This window comes from Barbus barbus, assembly GCF_936440315.1.
Source record: "Barbus barbus genome assembly, chromosome: 3".
Taxonomy (NCBI): Eukaryota; Metazoa; Chordata; class Actinopteri; order Cypriniformes; family Cyprinidae; genus Barbus; species Barbus barbus.
This window is the reverse complement of record NC_136731.1, coordinates 40044891-40069352: the sequence shown is the minus strand read 5'-3', so window position 1 is coordinate 40069352 and position 24462 is coordinate 40044891. Positions and strand designations below refer to the sequence as shown.

The window sequence follows — 24462 nt, the reverse complement described above, 5'->3', positions numbered from 1 at the left end:
ACACACCCACGTTTAATATACACGATTAAAATTGACCAAATAAAAAGTTTTTCATTATAGAGAAAGAAGTTTTTAAAAATTGGATAACCATAGTACATATGCTAATTCATGTACTGGTGTACATGAACCCTTGTGATATCGCGTTAGCATATGACACAACTAATATCTAAGGACCTCTTCTTGCACTCACAGAAACAAAATGATTGACACTTCTACTTGAGACATACCCCTCCTTTCCTTCCCACATTTTCCTAGATCAAATCACCGGCCATTGCAGCCTTAAATTGAACTTACTTTGACTCTGCACGGTCCACTATCCATATTTCCGCCTCCAAGTGAGTAGAACCGGAGAGACATTGCACCGACCAGACACTGGCACTGTAGTGGCCTACTGGTACGCTCTTCCTCTCACAACTGACCCTTTAGAATCCCCTCGAAGCAGTTAAACCGTCACTTGCATTCTAGAATGTGAAATATATAGTACATTGTCAACTCCCCAAAACCATAAAACTAACTTTATGGACCCCACGTGACTTTTGAGAGCCAGTAAGGGGTATCTGTCTGTGGCCTGGGCGATTTTTACGATCTAACTTCAAGATAAAACGCTCATCCGTTTGACATGTAAATGTCATAGCTACTTTTTGTATAGTTTGGGCAAAGGAAAAGCAAAATTACAAAAGGCAAGTGGCCGATGGTACACTGCGGGGACCTCCACTCGGCTCTCAAAACTTAGAGGTAGAGAAGAGTTTGGCACGCATGGTAAGTTTAAAGGTTCAGTGATTGTTTACTAGGATTCAAAAATACAGTGGTATACATAGAGCGTTTGTAAATTATATAAACATCTGGAAAATGTGTGTTGTTTAGAATTAGCGGGACTATAGAAAGGTCTTAACTTGTATACGCGCCAGGTTTTGGTGAATATTTCTCCTAATGTCTGTTTTCGCTTAATAGTAAGGGCATTTTAGCTTTTTGCTATTAGTGTCCAAGTTGAGTGTGAACTGTCAGTATACAGATCTGCACTGTGGCGTAGCAAAACGTTTCTCTGTAATTTAAAGGACCGTGCAGTATTTTGATTTTGAGAGAATATTATGAGTTTGTAATCGATAACTGTCAACCATTGACAAGAATTGGTCTCGATTGTGTGTAAATTGAAGAACTGTCAAGAAAAGTATTAGATTTGAATATGAGCAACTTTATTTTTTACTCCAAGTTAAACTACAAACAAATACAAAAAGCTTTTTTGGCAAAATGCTAACAGGCAGTTCGACATGACATTGCTTGTTTTTTTTTTTGTTTTTTTTATTCGTTTTCCACACGTTTGCCGTTCATTCTGCCTACTACAAATAGCCAACTTATCACAATAAAAATGTTCAATATGTACATCCTTTTTGGAACATAAACATGATCCAGTAATATACAATTACATATTTGGAATACAACTATACACACGTATGAACGGGTACAAGAATCTAGGGAGGACTATTTACACATTTCCTTTTTTTTCTCGAAAATAATAGAAGAGTTTGAACACATAACAAATTGAATGTGATTATTTAGACAATGATTAAACAGAGGCTTCTGCTAAATTTACTGCAGTCACCACTAAACTAGAGCTTCACTTCATACAAGGGCAGATGCGTTTCTAAGCTGTAAACTCAAAAGGTATACACGTGTATAGGTAAATAAGTTATAACATTTAAGAGCTCACATGCTAACTCTCAAGAAAGCATTAACATAGCACTTGACACATAAACAATATTCATAACAAGAACATCAGGCGGTATATTGACAGCTTCTTTCCCCTTCTGTTTTATTTACTTGCCAAAATTATAGTCACCATAGTATTAAAAGAACGACATATGAACACTAATTTTCGTTTCATTATAGCAGTACCACAGTAGAATTTTAAAATGCCTAAAACATCCATAACATGCCGAAAGGTGCCGCGATGTACAGTACTCTGTAAGTAATGTTTTGAGACCTATTTTTCATCTCGTTTTCCTCGTGATTTTCTTTTGCACACCACGTAGTAGGACTTGGGATAGAACTATGGCTGGAAAGCGCTACCTGCGGTAGCCAGACTCATGCTCTTCAGTTTATTGTCCTTTTTCCATTTCATCCGCCGGTTTTGGAACCATATCTTAATTTGACGCTCTGAGAGGCACAGAGCATGGGCTATCTCTATCCTCCTCCTTCGGGTGAGGTATCTATTGAAATGGAACTCTTTTTCCAGCTCTAGCGTCTGATAGCGGGTATATGCAGTTCGGGCCCTTTTGCCGTCTGGTCCAGTCATATCTGAATAATGTGGACAAAACGCAAAGGGGAATAAAGATTAGCGAGAATTGACCTGCACATCATTTCAACAACAGTTTCCAACAACTTTCTTTGCTATAGATACACATGAGTGACACGATTTACAACTGCATGCGTACAGGGAAATCACCAAATGGTACACTGCACAGCGCCTCACTGTAGCCTCATGGAGTTTGTTTTTGTTTCGTTTTACTTCTTAAAACCTCAATATTTTGTACATATAATACAGCACCAAACATTCGAAATTATTATTATATGCATTCAGTTTTTTTCCGCCGCTTGTTTATCCATCCATCCCACTATTCTCGCCTTTTATCCCGTGTTCTTTCTCTCTGTTTTATTACTGGTTCTTCAACACTGAACTAATCACATTCCCACACACATAAAGCTGAACTTTTCACAGAAACAGCAACTTGTAAACCCTCCTGCCCTCTCTTCCACCCCGCTCCCATTCTCTCTTCTACAGTTTGTGAGGTTCCACACTTGATAGATTTATGGCACTTTCACAGAAATCTAAAATAAAGGCTGTTACTGACGCAATACGAGAACTGAACACAATACGCATTCGCTAGCAAACAAAGAGACGTAAACATAATACGTGTGTACCATGGCTAATATGTAGTTTCCTCATCCAGGGGAATATTTGGGGAGCTTGGCCATCGGACGTCGCCGAGGTAGTGGAGGTTGCCGTGGTCTCTTGCTTCTGTTGTGTCCGGGGCGCAGAGTTGTTCGCTCTGTGCGACGCCTCCTCGGTCTCAGAAGAAGCGCTGGCCTCGTCGATTTCTGTGAAATGTGTGTTGTTGGTTAGATTATTACCCGCAGTGATGTTGCTTTGGTCGGAAGGGGGCGAAGAGCCTTTGGGTCCAAGGCTTTCGCTGTTGGAACAAGGCAGCGGCTCCGGAGAAGCGAGCGAGCAGCTTGACGGCTGCTGGAATCGCGTCTCCGGGGCTGGAGACTGGAAGACCCGGGAGTTGTCCCCAACCGCCCCAAAGTGGCCAGTGCTGGTTGAACGATTGACGCTTAGGTCCATTCCATTGTAGTTGTAGCCGTAAGAGCCTGAATGCATGGTGCCGGAGTCCCTGTACGAGGCGTTCATAGCGCTGCTGCTAGTTCCATAATTTAGTAACTGATAGTCAGGGCCATTTGGGTAGCGCCCTGAGAACGAGTTTACAAAGTAAGAGCTCATTTAGGTTGTTTTAGAGGGCTTGATTTGTAGATCTTGGTCGTTATAACGCTGTGCTTCACGATTTATGATGTATTAATGAATTATAGCAATGCACTGTACTTCGTTTTTGCTATGTATGCGGCCAAATATGGGGGTGGGGGTGCGTTTGAGAATCACGTGCTTTTGTTGACCAGTCGTAAATTCTCACTGATGACTTCAAGAGGTAATTCATGCTCTATGGTTACAAATGATGACGAGACTGGGAGTCGTTAGACTCGAGTCAACGTGTTCCTCCCTTTGCAGGGATTTGCTGCATGTAAGGGGACAGCGTCACCTACTGGGAAATAAATTTATTGCACGCTGGAAAGATATTTTTCAGAGCCTAACGCTAGTTATATCTCTTTTAAATGGGAATAAAACTGATCTTCTTTGTAGTTTGTTTGTGATATTAATAACGTTTACTGTATTTATTGACCCTTAACGCATACAGGCATTGCCCAGAAATTATAGGCTAATGTTGATATGCAGATATCAATATACAGTTAACTGTCAAATCATTCCGGATAAAACACACACACACACACATACACACACAAAGAAATAAAACAATTACATTTTAACATGTTAAGAATATATTATGATACAGTTCTTCAAATTATAACGGTTGTAATATTGTGAAACCCCACCGCTACTTTAGTAACCTAATTTAAAATTGTACCTTATGTCAAGTTAGAATAATTATAATAAAAAATTAAGCACTGGTGATAAAATTGACTGCATGAAATATATATACTATATTAATTCCAGTTTAAAGAGGGGAAATTCTAACAAATTATATTTCGCTAATTTCCAATATATTCATTCGTTAGTCTTGCCGCAGATGTGTTTTTTCAAACTCAAGAAGCAATGTGACTTTTTACTAGAAGCGTTCCAAAGATGAACTCCTCACACAGAAAATTCTATGGAATGAATATAAGGAATGCGAGATAGTGATTTATGTTCCAAGATGATATATGGTTTGTTGACAAAACGCCAATTGCTGGTTCATGTATGTGCATGATGTAAATCTGTACTGAACTTCCATTCACTTTTGATTAGGTTAAAGACGGTAAAGCACCGCTGTAATAGTTCAGATCAACATTTACATTGGCATTTTAGCAATATTTTTGATGCTCGGAAAAGTTGAACGTATTTACAATATTCTAGGCTGCGAAGAAGCATGAAGTCCATCGCTCTGTGAATACACATTCATGCACAGATGAGATGAGATCTCTGCTTTTCAAATATAAATATAATTTGATGTAACGTTGCATGCCTGTAGAAAGCTTATGCATTATTACTTAAATTTTTTTCTATTATGTAAATGATGTCTGATATTGGGGTTAAATTTTTTAAAGAGGCAATTAGGAACCTCCACCTGAAGAATTTGGTTTATTGTCGCTTAGCCCTCCAGGCTGTATAGTCTCTCAGGGTGAGTGACCAGTACCGACAGGTCAGCTTTCTCTTTTGGTTATCTATTAAAACCTGCTGAACCTTCTCACCTCTCACTTTGTAGGAAGTATTTTGGAACCAAGTAGGCAACGTTTGGCCTCTTAGTAGTACAAAAAGCGAAACCAAATCTCTAACTCAAACTTATTTGGGGCTTTGTACCTGTCTAATGAAATCAGGAAAACACGTGACCAGTATTTGTACTAAAATATCATATTCACACTAATAAATGTATCATATATGTACATGTTATCCCGCAGGTACTGAAATTTCATACTAGTTACGCAGAAGAGTGCATGGTTATCGCGTTTCCTTACAGGCTAAAGATGCGGTAAAGGCTGTATTTCTCATTACATCACCTATGGGTCAACCGTGAATTTGTTTAAACTAGTTTTCTTGACAAGAATAAAAAATAATACAGGGAAAGCGTACAGGTGTTGTACCGCAAAAAAAAAATGATTCGTCATTTCATATGATCGGCCGTCATCATATAGGAACAGCATGTATGACAAAAGGAAATATTTGTTTGATTTATTGAATAGCAAACAAAAAAGTAAAATAGCCTACGTGCTATACCTATATATATATATATATATATATAGCCTATATATGTATATATATATATATATATATACACTGATGTGTAGTATGTTTTTCTAAAATCTCTAACTGCTTTTCACCCAGTCTCACTAAATTAGTTCATATAGTGTCTAAACGTTTACCTTACAAAAATGAAAGATAGAAAAACGTTTTCCGTACAATGGGAATTTATTTTAATTTTTACACAGCTTAAATATAAACACGAATATGACACAAATTTCAAATAGCTTCGTTCAACATGGACATTTCAGTTATAAGAGCAAACCTAAAGTCAGAGTAAGAGCGCACAAAACCACATGTTTTAAACGTCATGTACAAAAAAGGAAAAGAAATCACAAAAGAAATTACAATTATGAGTTAACAGGAATGCTACAGTTGCTAACATGATGGAAAGTCTTCATTTGTGTTATTACAGAGTGGTGTCTGGTGCCCTCTATGCAATAGTTTTCTTTTGGGGGGGATTTTATCGTTTAAAATTTCATTCTGTCCTCTTCTCCTCCTCCTCTTCGCCACTGGTTTGTGAACAGTTGATCAATTTGTTCTCTTTTTTCCATTTCATTCGCCGGTTTTGGAACCAAATCTTTATCTGACGTTCTGTCAGGCACAGTGCGTGCGCAATCTCGATGCGGCGTCTTCGGGTCAGATACCTGTTAAAGTGGAACTCTTTCTCCAATTCTAACGTCTGGTAGCGAGTGTACGTCTGACGACCCCTTCGGCCAGCGTTACCGAAAGTCCCTGTCCATGAGATAAAAGAGAAAAGTCAAACATTAACACCGAGAGCATGTTTATTACAATGATAAATGCGTCCGGAGAAAACAACTCGAGGGGTGACATAATGACAAGAAACACTCAAGGCAGTGTGAAATTTATGCACCTACAATACAGTCCACAATATCACACATTTATGCTATTTTGTATTTGTACCATATTTAAACATGTTTATTATGTTATTTTGTCCTCATTTAAACCCATGTGCAGACATATTGAGAGGTCAAAACCAGTTTTATTGCGATGAGGGGAAAAATACAGAGGAAATGTGATTCTCCTTATTTTCGTTACAGATATAAACAAAAGATACCGGTCTATTTATATGCTTCATATCAAACTTTATATCTGAACATAGACGCAGTGCGTCCAGTAATAGTTTGAGCACTTGTCAAAGTTGTGTTTGTGACTGAAACGTGTACGTGTGCAAAGATGTCCATACTGCTGTTTTTTTTTATAAATACATGAAACTACTGTTAATGGACAGAACTAGTAATGGGCAGCGACTAAAATCAAGTTATGGAATTGCACTTTAGAGTTTCTCTCTGTTTCAAGAACTATTGCATAGTCTAATCATAGGCTATATTTCCTGCTTTTTATATTGCCGTGCAAATGCCATTGTTCGTATCCCAAGAAGGACCAAACAGTAACAGATGTGTCAAAACAACAATGCTCATTTTGCAATAAGACATACGGCAATGCAACAGCTCTTCTGTTTATAATTAGACAAGCTTCTCCAGTTATTTAAATTATATGAGCCTTGCGGTGAACATATTTCTAAATGTCCTCCCTCAAAAGCAAGTACAGTACATATGAGAGATTTCACAGAACTTTACAGGAGTGGCTTTGCTTTCAATATGACACTATGGTGGAGACGAGCGTATTTGCACTGTATGGGCTTCCGGCATTGTACAGTGAAGATGTAAGTCGTATAGCACGCTCTAGCTCCGTCTTTATTAGCGATGAGAAAAATGAAGGGTGAAAAAGACAACATGAACTCACCGTTACACGAGTTCATCCGTTGCATCCAAGGATAAACCGGCGCTGACGGCTTCTGTTCGTCGGCCTCAGGGTAAATGCTTTTCCCCGTCGACCCCGTGCAGTCTTGCTTGCGATGATCCTGACTGAGAACGAAGGAGTGTTCCTCTATGCTGGCGAGGGCGCAGGCAGCGTTCTTTTCCCTGTAGAAGCTTGCTGTCGCATAATCGCAGGGACCTGCGGCGGTTGCCCTGCCGTAGGCACCGTTCGCTTGCTGGTAAAAGGAGGATGGGTACGCCTTCTCTTGGACACTGGAACCTCCATAAGCAGCACCGGGATAGTGTCGTAAAGGGTCTGTGTATCCGGAGGAATATAACGGTATCTGTCCCAAGAACGACTCCTGTCCTCCGGGCAGAGTCACTGGGAAAGTTGAGTTTACAAAATAGGAACTCATTGGGAGGGTACGGCTCTTTTGCTTGGTTTATGATTTGTTGTGTTTTATAGTCCAAGTGGTTTAGCTATTAGTAGTTTATCGGAGATTGGGTTTTAGTTGGGGGGGTGGGGGGGGTGTTCTGGGTGGCTATGTGCCAGTGCGGGACAGAGGGAAACCGTACCATCTGACCAACCACTGACCAATAGCGAGCGGACGTGCCTGCAAAATAGCACCCTTGAGGGGGGCTGTGATTGCACGCGCCGGGGGACCCCGGAGCAGAGAGCTAGATTTTTTTTTTAATCCCTTCTCCCTTTCCGTACCTTCCAATGAGATTGCACAATAGGAATCACATAGGAATTTTAAAACGCTAAATTGAATACATCGACACTTTTTGCCCCCACATACAGTCGTCTTTGGTCCTATCATACCATTGGAGAATAGAGTGTCAACATACAAGCCCTAGAGTAGCAGATTTTCCAAACACACATTATTCCGTACAACATTTGATCATATTTCATTCTTCCTTGTTTATATTTCAGATAGGTAATTTACTAGGCCTTATCGCACAAGTAGGTCACAATAGATAAAATGACATATTGATGATCGCTTTTTTCATCACTGTAATTTCATAGTGATTTATAAATGGTAAACGACGTGTTAAAGAAAACCAAAGCCTATATATAAACAGTGCAAAGTAAATGAGCCTGAGCAAAACTATTCAACAAAGTCCAATAGGTAACAGATATGTTTGTGTATATACAAACCCGTTTTTTTTATATTTAGTGATAGTCTAAATTATTAGGCTAAATATTTATTTTGACACATAATGACAGTACAAATATGTACTATATGTGTGAACATTTGAGTGTGTGTGTGTGTGTGTGTATATATATATATATATATATAGAGAGAGAGAGAGAGAGAGAGAGAGAGAGAGAGAGTGTGTGTGTGTGTGTGTGTGTGTGTGTGTGTGTGTGTGTGTATGTGTGTGTGTGTGTGTGGAAATCTATAAAAAGGGTTTTGTTAAATTTATTTTTTATGAGTATGAAACAGACTTGGACTTTTTTTGACAGCATTTTCCACAAGATGCTTCCTCCTTTGTTTAAATGAATGGTTTGAGAATGCCAGCAAATAATTCAACAGTGTTTTAGCTCTTGTGTTTGGTGTTGCGCTGCACTGGTCGAGCGTGTGTGTTTTTCATTAACCAAAAGTACAGTTATGGTGGCCGGGTATCCTGTCGCTATACGACCAATAAACCATTTGCGGCACAACAAGTGGATATTTTTAAAGGTGGCGCACGGGGGGTTGCGTGCATTTACTTTCATTTCGGTTTCCTTTGACTAGGATGCTGCGTTTCCTTTCGCATTGCATAGTTTTCTGCTAACGGAAAGCATCTATTGTGTTTCCATTTGTATAAGTGAGCAAGGGGGAGAAGGTCCCGGTCAACGTTTGTTAATTATTAATGAGCAATAACTACCATTACACGTTCTATAAATTCTTAACCAAGATATCTTATTTTGTGAAAGCACAGTATTTAAACGTACCCCAAAATACAAGCGTGATACGTCTTTCTCCAAAAAGCTCATGTTTTATTATTAACTTAATTATTCTTTCTCTGTCTTTACAGGTATTTTCTTCCTCGTCGAAGAACCACAGAATCCAGCGAGACTATTGGATTGCAATGGACTAATAGATAGTCAACTTTTCTGAATACAAGCGCAAAACACTTATTTGGTGATGAGTAAAAGTGAACAATTTCACACCCACTTTGGATACGTATTTTGATATTAAGTTTTTTTGTCAATTCTATAACGTTCTGTAAATTTCCCCGAGTGTGGAGCATATGTGAGTACGTCAAATGTGCATTAATGAACATTATTAATAGCTACACGTGTGTCTAACTTTTCTAGACTGTTTATATAATGCATATGAAAAACATTTATCGAGGGTTTTTATTTTCATTGACTTATTTTTTTGAGTAGTGAATAAAAAAATGAATTTAAAACTGTAAAAAGCAGTTTTATATTAATAAAATTTATAAAGAGCTCACGAGTTCACTGTTTTGAATGCTGGTGTCAGACATTTGTTATGAATACTAATTCTTGAAACTAAACAGTTAAAATGTCATGTCGGCTTTACACCAAATGCCGTGTCTCTTTCGAGCATTTTAACATAAATTAAGATTCATTTAGGCTTCCTTTAAATTTACGGTAAGACTGTGGTTGCACCTTTTATATCATATATGCTGCCTTTACACGCTTTAATTTCATCTGAGTGTATACATTATTTTGCGCTTCATATTTATGGGACGTTAATTATGCTCACGGTTTCACTGTTTATCTTCTCCCCTAAATTGCGGAACGTCAGTGAGTAATATATTTTATTTATATCTGCTGTTTGTACATTTTAGGATAGGCTACTGTATACAGAAATCTGGTGAATCAAGTTTCATTTACAAATGCGCATGCATTTTACTGTCAAAAAATCAGGGGAGGGGGATCCGCAAACTCTTGTCTTAAAGTGTACCCCAACCTTAAATTATGAAAGCTCTTTTCCCACGCGCTAAAGTAAGAGTAAAATGCAATAAGTACAAGACATTAAGACCTGCAAGCGCGTCTAAATGATAAAATCCGAGAACTGCATGTTAGACAAAATACAAAATAAATGGAGGTGTCCATGACTTTATAAATTAGGAAATCATTGTTTTTATGTATTTCTATATCCATATCATATTTCACTAATATCCTGAACCCAATGGATAAAAGCCTTATTGATTTTCAGAAGCTCTGTCAGCCACTCATAACAAAAGGTTTCTGAGTATATGGAGGGTTATAAAGACTACGGCTCTCTGTTTTCAACAAAAATATTGATGATTATATTTGTTAGGTCGATCAAAGAATACAACTTTTTAATTTCACTTTAAGCTACTTTGAAAAGGTCGTTCATATTTATGTCAACAATTATTTAAAATCCGCCCTGCAATTATCCATGTTTTGAAATAGCATAAATCATTGAAGTCATAAATGCGGGAGCTTTGCAAATAAAAGGAGAGCGCCTGTACTTTTTACATTATGGAAACGTGTGTCTTGCGGCTGGAATTGCTTACAAATTATAGTACTTAAGGTGCAAAACGGCAGAGCCGTCAAATATACACCAAAACCAAGAGACAAACCATATCACACACTCGCTCTTTACGACATTAAACAGGAGTCGTACAATCTCCAAGCAGTCCCTCCTCCCTCTCACTTTTCCCTCTCTCTCTCTCTCTCTCTCTCTCTCTCTCTCTCTCTCTCTCTCTTTCTCTCACTTTCCGGTTACTATGCCCACTACCAGTCCAAATAAACACTTATTGCTTGGAGTATTCCTTAAGAGAGAACGCCAAAGAAATAAAAAGGTCAGCACGACTTTAAAAACTGGCGAAGGATGTAGGTTTTGGCTAGGGTGCACACAGGTCGGTTCGCACCCAGGCCTCGACGCATTTATTCCCTTTACAGTGAAATAACCTAGTAGTCAAATCCTGACATTCTGGATGCATTACAAGAAGCAAGAAAGCAGAGTGGAAGGAATATAAGCCCTTCAGGCCTCAGGTTTGTGTGTGTGTGTGTGTGTGTGTGCCACAAATCTTCCCCAAACGCAGACACTTCAAAGAGCAGCAAGAACAGCTAGGAGAATTTACAGCCCCTACATTCTTTTACGTTTCACTGCCACCGGGCCGAGAACCCCTCCCTGTCTTTCCTGTTATCTGCGGCTGCAACGTGTGTGCTTTACTGCATACAACATTTAAGAGGTTTTATTAATATTTAAAAGCTAAAGCACACATCTGTTGGTGAGTGGTGAATGCTGGTGTGACTTGATAAAAGAGGAAGAAAAGATACTGCGCGCACACAGTCGCACAGACACTCACACAGCAATAAAACGTGCTTTAGAAGAACACTAAAACACATTCTCACACTGCCATAAAACGTCACGTGCTGGCGTGTGCGCGCGCACACACACACACAATACAGAAAACAAATGCGCACTGTTATAAATCCTCTCTCTCTCACACACATACACACACACATCCAGTGCAATAAACACAACCTCTACTCCAAGTAGTCTGTGTTGGCGAAATGCAAGAATGAACACTAGATGGCGCCAGATAGCGGGAAAATGGCTCATGTGCTTTGGATTTGTGTCAGCATGTCTCAACAACAAGAAGCTGACCAGATTCATGCACCTAGGAAGATGAAATTAGAAAATACCGACCAGGTTAATGCACATATAAGTTTCTGATATAAACAAAATACTGGATATTTAATTACTCACAGTCTATTGGATATATATTATTATAAGACTGCCAGTATCGTGTAAGATACAGAGATGATATAGTTCTCAAACATGTGATATATTCCAAACATTTTATTAATTGCATACAAGTTACCTAAAAAAATCCGTGAGGCATAAGATAGATAGACAGACAGACAGACATTACTCATTTCCCACAATATCTTTGCTCCATACAGTACACCACATTGTTTAGGAACGTTACAAATTTGCTGGATGGCATGGAATAGAGAACCGAGAGAGAAAATAGACTATGCTAAGCAGAGCCGCGAGGAATCATTACCTTCCTCTCACAGCAGCCGGTAGAATAACCTGGAAGATTTGTTCATCTGATCTGGAAGTGAAAGACGTCTATGCAGAACACACAAGGAGACCTTTGGGTATTTGGGGTATTTTGAACATAACCCTAACGATTCAAGTGAGGCCTTCAAGTATCATGATATTTTTTTGTTATTTAATTTCTTTTTAGTTTATTTGTTTTTGTTTTTTGTTTTTTATTAGTTTGTGATTTAGGGCGGTAAGCATTACATTTTATCGCATGTCTATAACTTTATAATATCTCGAGCATTTCACTGACTAATTGACCCAGGGATATAAGGCTAAAATCCGATTGGCAAGACAGCAGCTTCTTCAAACCTCGCCCTCTCGCCGCAGCCATGTCTGCGCTCCATATCATAAATACAGTAATGCAGTGGAAAAATCCGAAATCAGCACATCTGAATCTAAATGCACACCATGCATTAGGTCTGAACACCCCAACGCTGACCAGAAGAAAAGGCAAGGAAATGCACCAAAACGTTTATGTCTGCTCCACCCAAGATAGAAATTAATAATTGGATTTAGATAAGGTGTTTACTAATAAGTCGCGCGTGTACAGCTTAGAAGTAGAGTACGTCCATCCAGTGCGCATGATTAGGCTTGGTCGAGCTCTTACCTCAGAGAAACGATGCGGTTGCGAGACAATGACAGACTTACCTTTGTTGATAATTCGTCACCCAGCACCAGGATAGAGAGGCGCAAACCTCTCGCCGTAGCTCGCGCTCGGTAAGTCCTGTTGCTCTTCTTGGTCCCGCCATTAGAGCGAAGCAGCGAAAATGACAGCGGCACCATAGCTTCCATCCGTTTCACCCGCTTTAGGCAACGGGAGTCAGACCCCCGTATGAAAAATTAGATGAGACCCTACTGCGTGTCCAGATCTCAATAAGACTCCATCGCAGTGGTTATCCCAATCACAGGCGGCCACATTAGCATAGCAGAGCTGAGAGGAGGCTGTTCTCTCCCTGTTCATTCTGAGAACATCAGCCTGAACAATGCTCTCCGACTATGTGCATTTTCAGTCTTGGACAAAATATACTATAAAAATAGAGCAAGAACCTTTAAGGAGCACAGTGAAGCTACATTAAGTGCTGCGGCCAAAAGAATGCTGCAATATAACCACTTGGGAAATCATAAAAAGTTCATGTTCACGGTTACTCGTCCACATGACCATCCTCGGCCAATCCCAGGACCCAGGCACTCATAAAGTTCTATCACAAAGTTGTAAATTTTCATAAAACAACAAGGAATTTATTGCATTTCTTCATGACTGTTTTAACAGCAGTAGCTCTGCCGTCGCCATCTTTTCCCCTATACAATAGCAAGGAAAATCTCGTATTTTCGTACTTGTTTCCACGCACTGATATACTAACTAAAAAGCGTATTAGACAAACGGGTAAGATAAAAGGCTGGAGCATGTGATATTTGAGTTTTTGAAGCCGAAATATAACATCAGTGCGGTTTGATTTTTTTCTTTCATAATTTAAGGCAATTTAGCACTAACGAGCCTTAATATAAAGTTAAGCCATCCAGAACAATGTCACTAATCCAGAGAGATCAGAGATACTACAGTGATGGTTTACAGTGCTATAAACTAGTTAGTGACTAAGTCAGTTTTTTGTTGTTGTTGTTTTAGATATAACGTCCTCCTCAAGAGACCATGTTTGCTATTTATTTTTAAAAAGCTCGAGATGAGGATCAGCTACGTTAAAAGCTGATCCACAATACTGCAATAAGAACAAAACAAAAGAATCAGCCAATAAAAAATTATTAAAATTAATATTTTTGATATTGATTAATATTGGAAAAGTAAAACAATCTCGATTCAAACAGAAAGGCATATAAGTGAAAATTTTGTTATAGTTCAAATAAAAAAAACAACGAAAGATGTAGGACAGTTCACGCGAGAAATACACTGCACTAAATGCACAAAAAATTCGCAATGCGACAAAATGCACATTTTTAAAAAGCACAATAAAGCGAATAGCATTGATGACTTTGGAGATTTGCTTTAAACAAAATAAACACATTAAATAAAAATACGGGTCACTTATAATATTACACTTTTATCTAAATCGGAAACGTTATTGTCACCAAAAGCTTAACTGCTGCTGCAAGATCTGAAACGAGAAAAGACCGACCGTTTTCCCATTCTGCAGATTTTTTTGTCCCTTTTATGGCGTTTCCGGCTTTTTTATTGATGCACTAAACACATTAGTTTACAACCCCATAATATAAACGCCTTCTTTTGGTCTCACACGATACAGAACCTGTCACTTCTCTAAAAGCACTCGGCTTGACCTAAGAGAGAAAAAACTAAGTCACAATAAACGAAAGCTGTTGTATTAATGCTGAGAATAAACGACAATATCACTATAATATTACAGAATACAACTAACACTGCTCTGGTGCTTTGTACTTTGTGAAATCATTTCAATTCCACTGATCACTACTAAATTTACCAAATTAAAAAACTGTACATTTTTAGTTAATTTATAGATATTTAAAAATGTCAACTGTTTATTATTATTATTATTGATATTTGAATTGTATTTTTTTGTCCACAACACAACAATTGTAATTCCCAAATAATATAAAAGTATTAATTTACGCTTTTTTCAGTATATTACTAACATTTTAGTAATATACCCATGTAACTGTTAATTTAAAAAATAAATATACCTGATAGTGAATAGAAATTAACTAATATAGATAATATAACCGTATCCAGGCGAGGTTGCATCCGTTTGTATTACTTTTCTATTTATTATTATTATTATTACTACTACTAATGTTGTTGTTGTTGTTGAATAAAACACTAAGCAGATCCGGATTTTCGAGTGGCTTGGGGCAACATTTTAAAAAAGCTCGTGCTATTATCAGTGGTCTTTTCTCAACAATATTGTGATCTTAATCGAAACGAAGCGAAAAGCAATCAAAGAACACAGAAAAGAAAATTCCCCGAGAGGCAAAAAATCAAACATCTTGTGGTCAGCTGTACAGTTCCTTTATTTTAACACTTGCGCAAAATATAACAGGGAAAAATGCTTAAGCAGACAGAAATTTACACATGGACATATCAAAATATGAAATTATTTAAAATAGCTTGCTCCCTTCTGTGTTTGAGCCCACAGTGACTAGGCCGAACGTAACAGATCACAAATATGTGAGTCACAAATAAATGAAATATTTGATCCAGTATTATTAACATTAATAGTAATCATATATGTATAATTTAGGCTACATAGGAGTATTAAACGTATACAACTATATTAAAATGCGTTTTAACATTACTTGTATTACTAACACATTAACACCTCTAACACAAGTTATATAGGTAGACGACAGTGACATTTTACCTACAATATTGTAAGTAGCATGTCTTTTTTTCCAACTCAGTGTATCCCTAAATAAAGCAGGCTGAATCGATAATATAGTCTATTTTTATATTTTCCACTAGCCTGGCTACTCATCATCTTCCTCTTCCTCGTCACCCCGGATTTGGTCAGCAGCAGGAGAGCAGTGGCCCGTTGATTTGTTCTCTTTCTTCCATTTCATCCTTCTATTTTGAAACCAGATTTTTATCTGGCGTTCGGTCAGGCACAGGGAGTGCGCAATCTCAATACGCCGCCGTCGAGAAAGGTACCGGTTGAAGTGAAACTCTTTCTCCAACTCTAATGTTTGAAATCGGGAATATGTCTGACGGCCTCTTTTCCGGTCCGCACCTGTGGAAATGCAAAAGGAGGATCAGAAAGCAACAAATATGAATATATGTATACCAACAACATTAGCAAAGAATAATATGAAGTGTATAATAATAATAGATAATAAAAATAATAATAAAAAAAGTTCAGCCAGTGTGAATCCGCATTGGTGTGAATGAAAACGAAAAACGTATAATTCAATTCAAAATCATTCAAATATGATATATACTTTGCACTTCAATGAGTGAATGATTCGATTTATTTTAGTATTTTCAGCAATATTGTACACTGGGGGAAAAGAGTCATCAAAACTCATGCTGCATGCTGTAGGTGTGTTATTGTCGTACCATAAACAAAGCGGCCAGTGATTATACAAACACATTTTCACAAATTGAGATTTGTGACTATAAATATTTAGAAGCGACTTTTTAGCTTTTTGCAAAGTGCCTAGGCGAAAAACCATCAAATAACAAGCAGTTATTAAATTCTGAAACTTTAAAAGAGCGGCCATCAAACAAAAATATACTTTTTTGTATTTTTATTGCTTACATTTAGGTCAAAATCTATAGTACAAATAAAGTAACACACACACATGTAATTTAAGCATGCGTTTGACCACTATTTAAAGTATTAAGTTTTAACTCTATAGTAAGGTTAAGACACCAACAGTAGCTAATCAAAGATAAAATGTATGTTAAATATAAAAATGGACTGCAATTCAAAAGCAAAATGAAAGTACACAAATACTCCTTCTGAAAGAAAATTCACTGGTTTGCACACTCCTGTGACTCTAATAGAGCCCTGGCGTTCAGACTTCCTTCTAAACATGACCAAAGTCAACAACATGATCTAGTTCCCTTACACATAAGCGCTGAAGTGTTCGTCTATCCATCTGGATAAAGAAGCCATCTACGTAAAGAATCCGTCGTTTAGATGCACGTTTAAAGAGAAGAAATCTATCTAGACTTTCACAACCTTGCCCATGCACGGTCAGTGACTTTCTGCTGTCCCTGCGTTTCCGTTTCCAGCAGACTGTGGACAAATGGGGACTGCTTTGAGTCCGTGTGCTTTTTGAACTTTTTTATTGCACTCTTCAGTTGTTTGTATCTTACTTCCGTCTTGTCGGCAACACCGTGTCACTTCTTGTTGATACTAGTCTAGCACAAACTGTGCAAATGCATAAAGAATTTGAGTGAAAAGCAGAAGCGATGAAAGGAATCGAGAGAAAGAAATACAAGTTTTGTACTGAAATCCACCAAAAAATGATACAGCTGTTTCGTTCTTTAAGAGGTATAAATTAAGTGGATAAATGATGTGTCCTCGCAGAACGAATGCTTTTACACGAGTTAAAACAAGGAAGAGCTTTGTACTCGGTCACTGTGCAGGGTCTCTGACGTACACAGGCTCCTGAATGATAGACATGGAAATAGAATTTCATCTGGTCAGTGTGTGAATGTCTGTCTGTGAATAGTGAAAGAGAAATAAAGCGAGGGACAGAGACCATCTATGTGAAATATCAAAGCACGAAAAGGCAGCTGGACCTATAGTCATAAAGACACAAAACCCAGTGGTACAAGGTACAAGGCCCAGCATATTTTGCACCAGTTTTGGCGTATCATAAGACCAAATATGTGGCCTTTACAGCAGACATGGCAGGACATCAGTGACTAATCTGATCTTTCTTAAAACAATAAAATAATTAAATAAATGAATAAAATGCTTACATTTGAAAGAAGCTTAGTCGTGTTTGCAAACGAAATTCGGTCGATTGGCTGCGGATATTATAAAAATTAAAATGATTTAAAATGTCGTATCTCTCTGTACAACGACAGTAAGATAGGCTAACTATGACCCATGCATTATTTTTAAATGGCATTGGCTTTTCACACAAAACTACGACGCAGAACGAAAATGTATACAAAGCCGCGCAAGGACTATCTGCCAGTAAATGTCAACAACTTTGCTAATGAGGTATCTGTTTCAAAACTATTTACGTTGTTGTATTTTTACACTGGGAGCTAACAAGAGAAGAAGCGCCCCAGGTTGACAGTTGACTGATAGGAACGTCGGAGCTCGTGGGGAGTGTCTTGAGAGGCCGCAGAAAATCATTAAAAGAGAACTTGTCGACCTCTTTTTCAAATACGTCAGCCGGGACGTGTGGTGGCTGTGTGAGAAAAGTGCTGTTCCTATACGAAAAGTTGACGATTTGTTAAAAAACACTGTTGAGAGAATAATTATTCGCGGAACTGGCTCGTATGTCTTGAGTCTTATGTTTTGTGAGATTTCCAACACATGCGTGCATGCACGCACGCAGACACATACATGTACAGCATATACATAAAACACACGTCCACGCACAGACACTGTTAAATTTCTGACAGTAATTTAAAACAAAGGTCCACGCAGCTCTAACATACCCTAGAAATACAAGGCCCCGCCCTCTATATCGAAAACATGAGATTTTTTAACACCAATGATTGCCAACATCCTAAATTAAAGATGGATTCATGAGTACACGCAGCAATATGCAATCACGACACACAATCTCAGCAGAAACTTGAGTATTTGCTAAAGCTACATAATTCATCCAAAGCTCTCATATGCCGCCCCCTCCCTTTTCCACAAACACGAACTACTACGTACTAGGGTGTCTTGAATTATGGCGACTAATTAGTCATAATAAAGATCGGAGGAAAAGAACACTTTTTGAAATGATTCGTTCGCTCCCTTAACCTACCTCCCTCCCCCTCAGACATACAGACGCACACCCCTGTCCTTAATAAACATTCAGTTTTCACAGACCTGTGCTCCTCATCCACGGATAGATTCGGAGGTTGTTTTCGTTGTTTTGATGGTAGCCCCTCTGCTCCTCTTTACCACTGCTTTGCGCTTTACAGAGATCGCCAGCGCTCACCATGGGTAGACTCGGATGGTCAAACAGAGAGCTGTGCATGTTCAACGAAACAGCTCCCAGCTCATACGCAGTGGGGTACATGCCTTGAGTCTGGCTGGAAAGGCTAGCACCGTTAGTGTACATGCTCGACAGAGAGACAGAAGATGTAGAGGAGACCGGTGCACCGGTGGAAGCCGAGCCGTAGCCGCCGGCCGAGCTGCAAGAAAAGGCGCAAGAAGTTTGCTCGGGAAACACGCCTGTAGAAAAGGCTGAACTCGCCACTTGGTATTTGGAAAACAACGCGTTCGCATAATACAATGAACTCATAATTTGAGAAGTGATTTATATGCCAAGAAGTTTTAGTGTCGGTTTTACGAGGTCCAATGATATATTACAGAATTACAGTCTAGATTTACACCAAAAATCACCCCTTTTTCCTCTGGGGCCACGTGATGGACAGCACGTGATGAAATATCCTCCAATGGCTGTGCGTCTTCCCAGACCCCCGTCTAATGTGGAGAAGGGCTTCGCAGCTGACCATCCACATAAATTTGTTAAATTATTCACTTACAGCCAACCAACCCAAGCCAACGGTACCTACAGTCAACACAAACGCACGGGAGAACACACAAATCGATAGGCTATTGAGAAGGTTTCTGTAATCACCTACATCCGTGCCAAGCATTAAATAATTGTGGGTTGTACAAACTTACAAATGATTTCAAGTTGTCCAGATTTAGGAACGTGCTTCAGGTTTGGGAGGCCACCACACAAATAACAAGAAACCTATTTATTTCTGTATTGATTTTCAACACTATTTCTTCTTGTCACCGCTCCTGCGCATACCCCAATCTCATCACTGCATTTTTGCAATGTCTGTACAGTGTGCCGTGTCAAGAGCATGATGACTCGGGCCCTTACTAGTTTCTGCTTCAAAGCATCCCTATAGCTCGAACAGTCACCACCAACTAGCCATTTCCATAGTGACGGATTGGCTCAGTGCACCCCAAACAGTTTCCCTGTACATAGCAAACATGTTCGCGCGAGAGCTCTGAATCTTGTCGTAGAACTTACTCTCTCTGAATGTTTGAGAAGCCCCCATACGCTTTCGACAGTAATTCACCTGACACTATGTGCTCCCATAACTCAAATACCCACATTTAACAAACACCAGCAAGATTAAATTTCGTTTTAAGAGATTTTTGATGTAGAATCACGATAATACATAGTCTGTTTCTGTTTAGTGGGGTATTATATTGTGTTGTGTTACAGAGTTGGTCTGACAAAGTAGTTATGAGGGTTTTCAGTTGTGGTTTCACATGCCGTCTCTCTTGTACTTCATGTATCTAACTATAAATCAAACTTCAGACCACACTACATGACTTTTCTGTGAGATTTACAAATTTGCAAACATTAATTTTATTGTACTATTCCATGTTTGCGCTTATATGAATTATTTGAAATGAAGGCCTATGTTTTAACATAAACAACATCTCGTCTGGTAACCTAAAAGTTTTGGATTTGAAGCGGACCTTGGAACCGCACATTAACAAGAAATGATGTCGAGGATGCATGGTGTCAGGGATTGTCGCTTGTAAACTTTATTGTGTCCTCTTTCTGCCGGATTCCTCCAGTTTTAGACACTAGAATACAGTCAAGAATGACAACAAAACATATAGTCATCTACTTCAGTAAAGGTGAACGACAACAACAGGATTAGTAAACATGGGTCACATGACATGATTTTCAAAATTATTTTTATTATGTTTATTCATTTTTATAATCCAGCATGCTTACCCCATGAAAGGAAGACAACAAAAATACCATCGATTTAAGAAGAACCAAAGACGTGTAAAAAGAGATTCTACGGCATAAATAGGCAGTTTCATGTTGTTGGAAGTCATTAATTTCTACTTCATCATCATAACATATAAGTGAGAACAGTTAAAAGTGCACAATTTAACTTAAAAACTATACAGCTGCCAAGGTAATTGTTAATGACGATATCCTAACAATAGAAACTTAAGTTTCACAATAATTATTTCACAAAGAAAGGAGACTAGCTTTAACACTATCTTACTCTCTGAACAACAGTTAAAAAGTAGAAATGCCTCTTGTCCCTCGTCTTCCTGAAGTTCTGTGGTCACCACATTTAGTGTATAGTCATTCGTCTAGTCCCAGTCGTTTTTTTTTTTTTTTGTTCCTTCCTCGTGTGGAAGATGTAACCACTCGACTTGATTAAAATGTCTCTGTGAGACAAACCTCCCATGCAAACACCGTTATTCTCTTCCTCATTGTCCTGTTTTATTTTCCCTATTTATTCTTCGCCGTTTTGATTGACTGACACACGTACACACACAAACACACACTCTCTCTCTCACACACACACACACGCATCCGCTTTACATTTGTTTTGCCTTGTCGCAGTCTTCGTCGGCTGGCTGTGTCCCGGATGCCTGCTCTTTCTCCCGTTTCTCTTGTTCGATCTGCTCTTGTTCAGACTTGCTGCTTGGAAACTTGTCCTTGTTGTTTTCTTTTTTCCACTTCATGCGACGGTTTTGAAACCAGATTTTGACTTGTCGTTCTGTCAGTCCCAAAGCGTGTGATACCTCAATCCGTCGCTTGCGTGTTAGGTAGGGATTGAAGAGAAACTCTTTCTCGAGTTCCAGCGTCTGATAGCGGCTGTAGGTCTGGCGGCCTCGCCTCCGTCCGGCAGCTACTGGCAATAAAGAAGTTTTCAGATGTTAGACAGAGCTTACAATACGCGCCAAATCGAATTTTACAATCAAGTTCGAACGTATTCTTAAACCAACATTCTACAAAGACAACTTCCACGCGAAAAGAACATCTACAGTACATAATCGCGATACATTATTAGTTTATGGGAAGGCTTTTAGTGTACCATGGAGACTCCCCACAGCCTAACACAGTAATTAACGTAAAAGCTCCACCATTACAAATATAAGTAGGCCTACCACAACACTAATACACGGTATGAGCAACACTAACCCCGCAGTAGCGTCGTCAAAAAGCAATCTATACTCTTTCACATGTTCAAAGGATTAGGCACAGCCATAAATGACATAATCATTGTGAAACGACCACTGTGTAGTGAAATAAACTCAGGTCTCACTGTAAGTCGTTAAAGGCTGCAGTAAAACTTTGACCTGGGTGGGAAGTGAGAGATCAGCTGTGGGGCAAAGTCTCACACATGGGAACAGCAAGAGAAGGGGCTTTTCTCTCGCCCTCTTCTTCCACTCTCCCACCCTCCTGTCTTTCTATGGCAGGGTCATTAAACTGTAAAGTGATTCACAAGTTTTGAACACCATAAAACAATAAAAACGGCTATTGTCCCCCCTCCTCTCGTGCACACAGGAAATGCAATTCTAAACCTATTTTGCACTGAGATTTTTTCGTGTGGCTAACCCAGGTTTATGTCACTTCCACGAACACACACAAAGCGAGTTGGGCGGCTTTCCTGTCTACTGAGACTCACCTTGAGGTCGCATCCACGGGAACAGCTGTGTGGGCGACGGACTCTGCTCTGTGTTGTCCGTTTCGTCGCCGATGCCCCCCGTAGCGAGCTTGCAGTCGCTATACTGAACCAAGTCGGCGTCTTGAGCACTGAAAAGCGTTTGCCTCTGGAGAGCATCATAACCGTAGAAGTTACCAGGCTCGCCGTGACAAGTTACTGCGCAGGGACTCTGCTGGTAAGGAGCTGCAGAGAGCGTGGATGCGCCGTGGTGGTAAAACTCCTGAATCTGAGGGGCATGCTGGAAAGTGGCCCCGGTGCCAGGACCGTACACAACGGTGGGTCTCGTCCCTAGGTCCTGAGCAAATCCGCACTCGTAATAGTTTGGCCGCAGACTGTCTCCACTTTTGTATTTAGTGAAGAGAGAGTTGACGAAATATGAGCTCATCTTTTGATGTTGTTGTTGGTGCTGATTTTGTTCAAGAGTTTGCGTTTGAATGTCTTTATATCAGCGCAGCAGCTTCAGAGAGTTGTCAGTTTCACAGTTACTGAGGAAACAAATAATGCAGCAGCCAAGCCTTGATTTCCAAAAACTGAACGGTTTGCGTTTGTATACCTTTGTTAAAACAACTTAGCTAAAGCTTCCAAAGGCATGTTCCCACTGTAGAGTTCCAGCATCACAATTCCGGTGAAGGGTGCCAGTTCCCAACCAGTTTTTCTATGATTTACTCGGCTGCAAATGAGAAGTTTCATATTTTGCTGTGTGTTTTCACGATCATTTGCACCTTCTATCGGATCCTCGTTCCATTGGCTTCTCGCATCCCTACACGGACACCGCTCTGCGCGATTCTGATATGAAGGGAGTGAGAGAATGAAAAAGAGAGAAAAAGAGAAAGCGAGGGAGAGAGAGCTGAGAGGGAGAGAGCGCGAGGGAGCAGGAGAGGGAAGGGGGGCCAAGGGAGAGAGAGAGGAGGGGAGAATATGCACATTAATATGTTCAAGCGGGTAAGTTAATGAGAAATCTGCCGCTTTGCATCAGATCAAGTGCATAGCCTCTGTCCCTCCCCCCACTCAACTTCTCCCCTCCAAACCCGTTTGAAAGATTGATTTTTTTTGCATGTTCATCACAGACAACCTAAAGTGATGCATATTTAGCCGTTAATTTCCAAATCTCTAACGAGGTCGAGTCTCCTTTTTTAAATGTCAGGGTCTAGCCGGCCAATTTTAAAAGGTACACGATTTAATTGGCATTAGTTTAAATACATCCTATAAACCTTATATGAACGCTTAAACTTACAAAATCATCCTCTGCAGCGACAAAGGCGCGCGCATCGAAAATAAGCGAGGTGGTCATATTTAATATTCTGATAATTGTATTTATATAAATATATTTACAGATATATGAGGATGTTGTAATGGACCTGCACATCAGGTGAAATGGCAAATGTGGTTGTAAATGGTTTAACAAACTATAAAATGCAATAAACGCCCCTACAGTTTGTTGTTGACGTAGAGCATCAAAAAGCTGTTAGGTTTTTATGAGGTTCTACGGCCGGTGCTGTAAATGCTTCACTCCTGATTTTATCCATGCAGAAATAGTAAGTCCTTTAATTGTCATTTTCGTTTTGTTTTCCATACAGTCTGTCATTATGTTTAGTATGAGTAAATCTGATTAACGTTACCTAGAAAATCCGAGGGGTGAAAAGTACCGTGCATGGAATTTTCTAATGGTAAAAAAGCAAAAATCGGTAAATAAATTAATTAAAATGAATGAGTAAACAAACAATATATTTTACGCGCTTGTAGCCGTTTAAAATGTTTCTGGATTCGTTTTGATTTGGGAGAAAATATTGAATTTTAATTACAAAATGATTATACAACTATAGCTATAACTTTTTTATATTTTCAAAAAAAATAAGATTTTGTTATTTGTTATGTGCAACAACCAATATTTGCATTTGTCATTTGTAAGCATACACTGAATAAAAATGCTCACCTATAACACAAAAA

At 39.0% G+C, this 24462-nt stretch overlaps 5 protein-coding genes across 7 annotated transcripts in view; all 5 read right to left on the bottom strand.

Moving 5' to 3' along the window:
- The window catches only part of LOC306853348 (homeobox protein Hox-B3a), a 51803-nt gene extending 38517 nt beyond the window's left edge, over positions 1–13286 (bottom strand). The window contains exon 1 of one of the 2 annotated variants that reach the window (XM_079390661.1): positions 13044–13286. The gene's annotated coding sequence lies outside the window, so the exon portion shown is untranslated. Of the gene's footprint in view, positions 1–294; positions 472–13043 lie in introns of those variants that run through there. The other variant, XM_079390658.1, reaches the window with a different exon arrangement.
- LOC306850390 (homeobox protein Hox-B5a) lies at positions 1174–3596 on the bottom strand. The gene is made up of 2 exons (XM_079386006.1): positions 2920–3596; positions 1174–2295 (listed from the first exon to the last, which is right to left on the bottom strand). The coding sequence occupies exons 1-2, from the start codon at positions 3497–3499 to the stop codon at positions 2048–2050; spliced, it is 828 nt and encodes a 275-aa protein (XP_079242132.1). The 5' UTR covers positions 3500–3596; the 3' UTR covers positions 1174–2047.
- LOC306848535 (homeobox protein Hox-B6a-like) lies at positions 5720–7806 on the bottom strand. Its single transcript, XM_079383144.1, has 2 exons — positions 7334–7806; positions 5720–6301 (listed from the first exon to the last, which is right to left on the bottom strand). The coding sequence occupies exons 1-2, from the start codon at positions 7761–7763 to the stop codon at positions 6045–6047; spliced, it is 687 nt and encodes a 228-aa protein (XP_079239270.1). The 5' UTR covers positions 7764–7806; the 3' UTR covers positions 5720–6044.
- Positions 13287–15370: 2084 nt separating the features above from the next.
- hoxb7a (homeobox B7a) lies at positions 15371–19388 on the bottom strand. The gene is made up of 2 exons (XM_079391091.1): positions 18890–19388; positions 15371–16108 (listed from the first exon to the last, which is right to left on the bottom strand). The coding sequence occupies exons 1-2, from the start codon at positions 19305–19307 to the stop codon at positions 15849–15851; spliced, it is 678 nt and encodes a 225-aa protein (XP_079247217.1). The 5' UTR covers positions 19308–19388; the 3' UTR covers positions 15371–15848.
- Positions 19389–20559: 1171 nt separating this feature from the next.
- Positions 20560–23308, bottom strand: LOC306845810 (homeobox protein Hox-B8a). 2 transcript variants are annotated; one of them, XM_079378789.1, is made up of 2 exons: positions 22477–23308; positions 20560–21696 (listed from the first exon to the last, which is right to left on the bottom strand). In XM_079378789.1, the coding sequence occupies exons 1-2, from the start codon at positions 22898–22900 to the stop codon at positions 21383–21385; spliced, it is 738 nt and encodes a 245-aa protein (XP_079234915.1). In that variant the 5' UTR covers positions 22901–23308; the 3' UTR covers positions 20560–21382. The 2 variants fall into 2 exon arrangements, with proteins under 2 accessions (XP_079234915.1, XP_079234914.1); XM_079378788.1 differs by having other exon boundaries at positions 20735–21699; positions 22477–23265.
- Between the last annotated feature and the right edge of the window lie 1154 nt (positions 23309–24462).

Excerpts from the sequence above, each read along its gene's own strand:
- hoxb7a (XM_079391091.1), bottom strand. The coding sequence starts at position 19,307 with ATGAGTTCATTGTATTATGCGAACGCGTTGTTTTCCAAATACCAAGTG. Across the intron at positions 16,109-18,889 it reads TCCGTGGATGAGGAGCACAG|GTGCGGACCGGAAAAGAGGC; the intron begins GTCTGTGAAAAC and ends GCATTTCCACAG.
- LOC306845810 (XM_079378788.1), bottom strand. The coding sequence starts at position 22,900 with ATGAGCTCATATTTCGTCAACTCTCTCTTCACTAAATACAAAAGTGGA. Across the intron at positions 21,700-22,476 it reads CCCGTGGATGCGACCTCAAG|TAGCTGCCGGACGGAGGCGA; the intron begins GTGAGTCTCAGT and ends CTTTATTGCCAG.
- LOC306848535 (XM_079383144.1), bottom strand. The coding sequence starts at position 7,763 with ATGAGTTCCTATTTTGTAAACTCAACTTTCCCAGTGACTCTGCCCGGA. Across the intron at positions 6,302-7,333 it reads ACGGATGAACTCGTGTAACG|GGACTTTCGGTAACGCTGGC; the intron begins GTGAGTTCATGT and ends TCTCATGGACAG.
- LOC306850390 (XM_079386006.1), bottom strand. The coding sequence starts at position 3,499 with ATGAGCTCTTACTTTGTAAACTCGTTCTCAGGGCGCTACCCAAATGGC. Across the intron at positions 2,296-2,919 it reads GAAACTACATATTAGCCATG|ATATGACTGGACCAGACGGC; the intron begins GTACACACGTAT and ends CACATTATTCAG.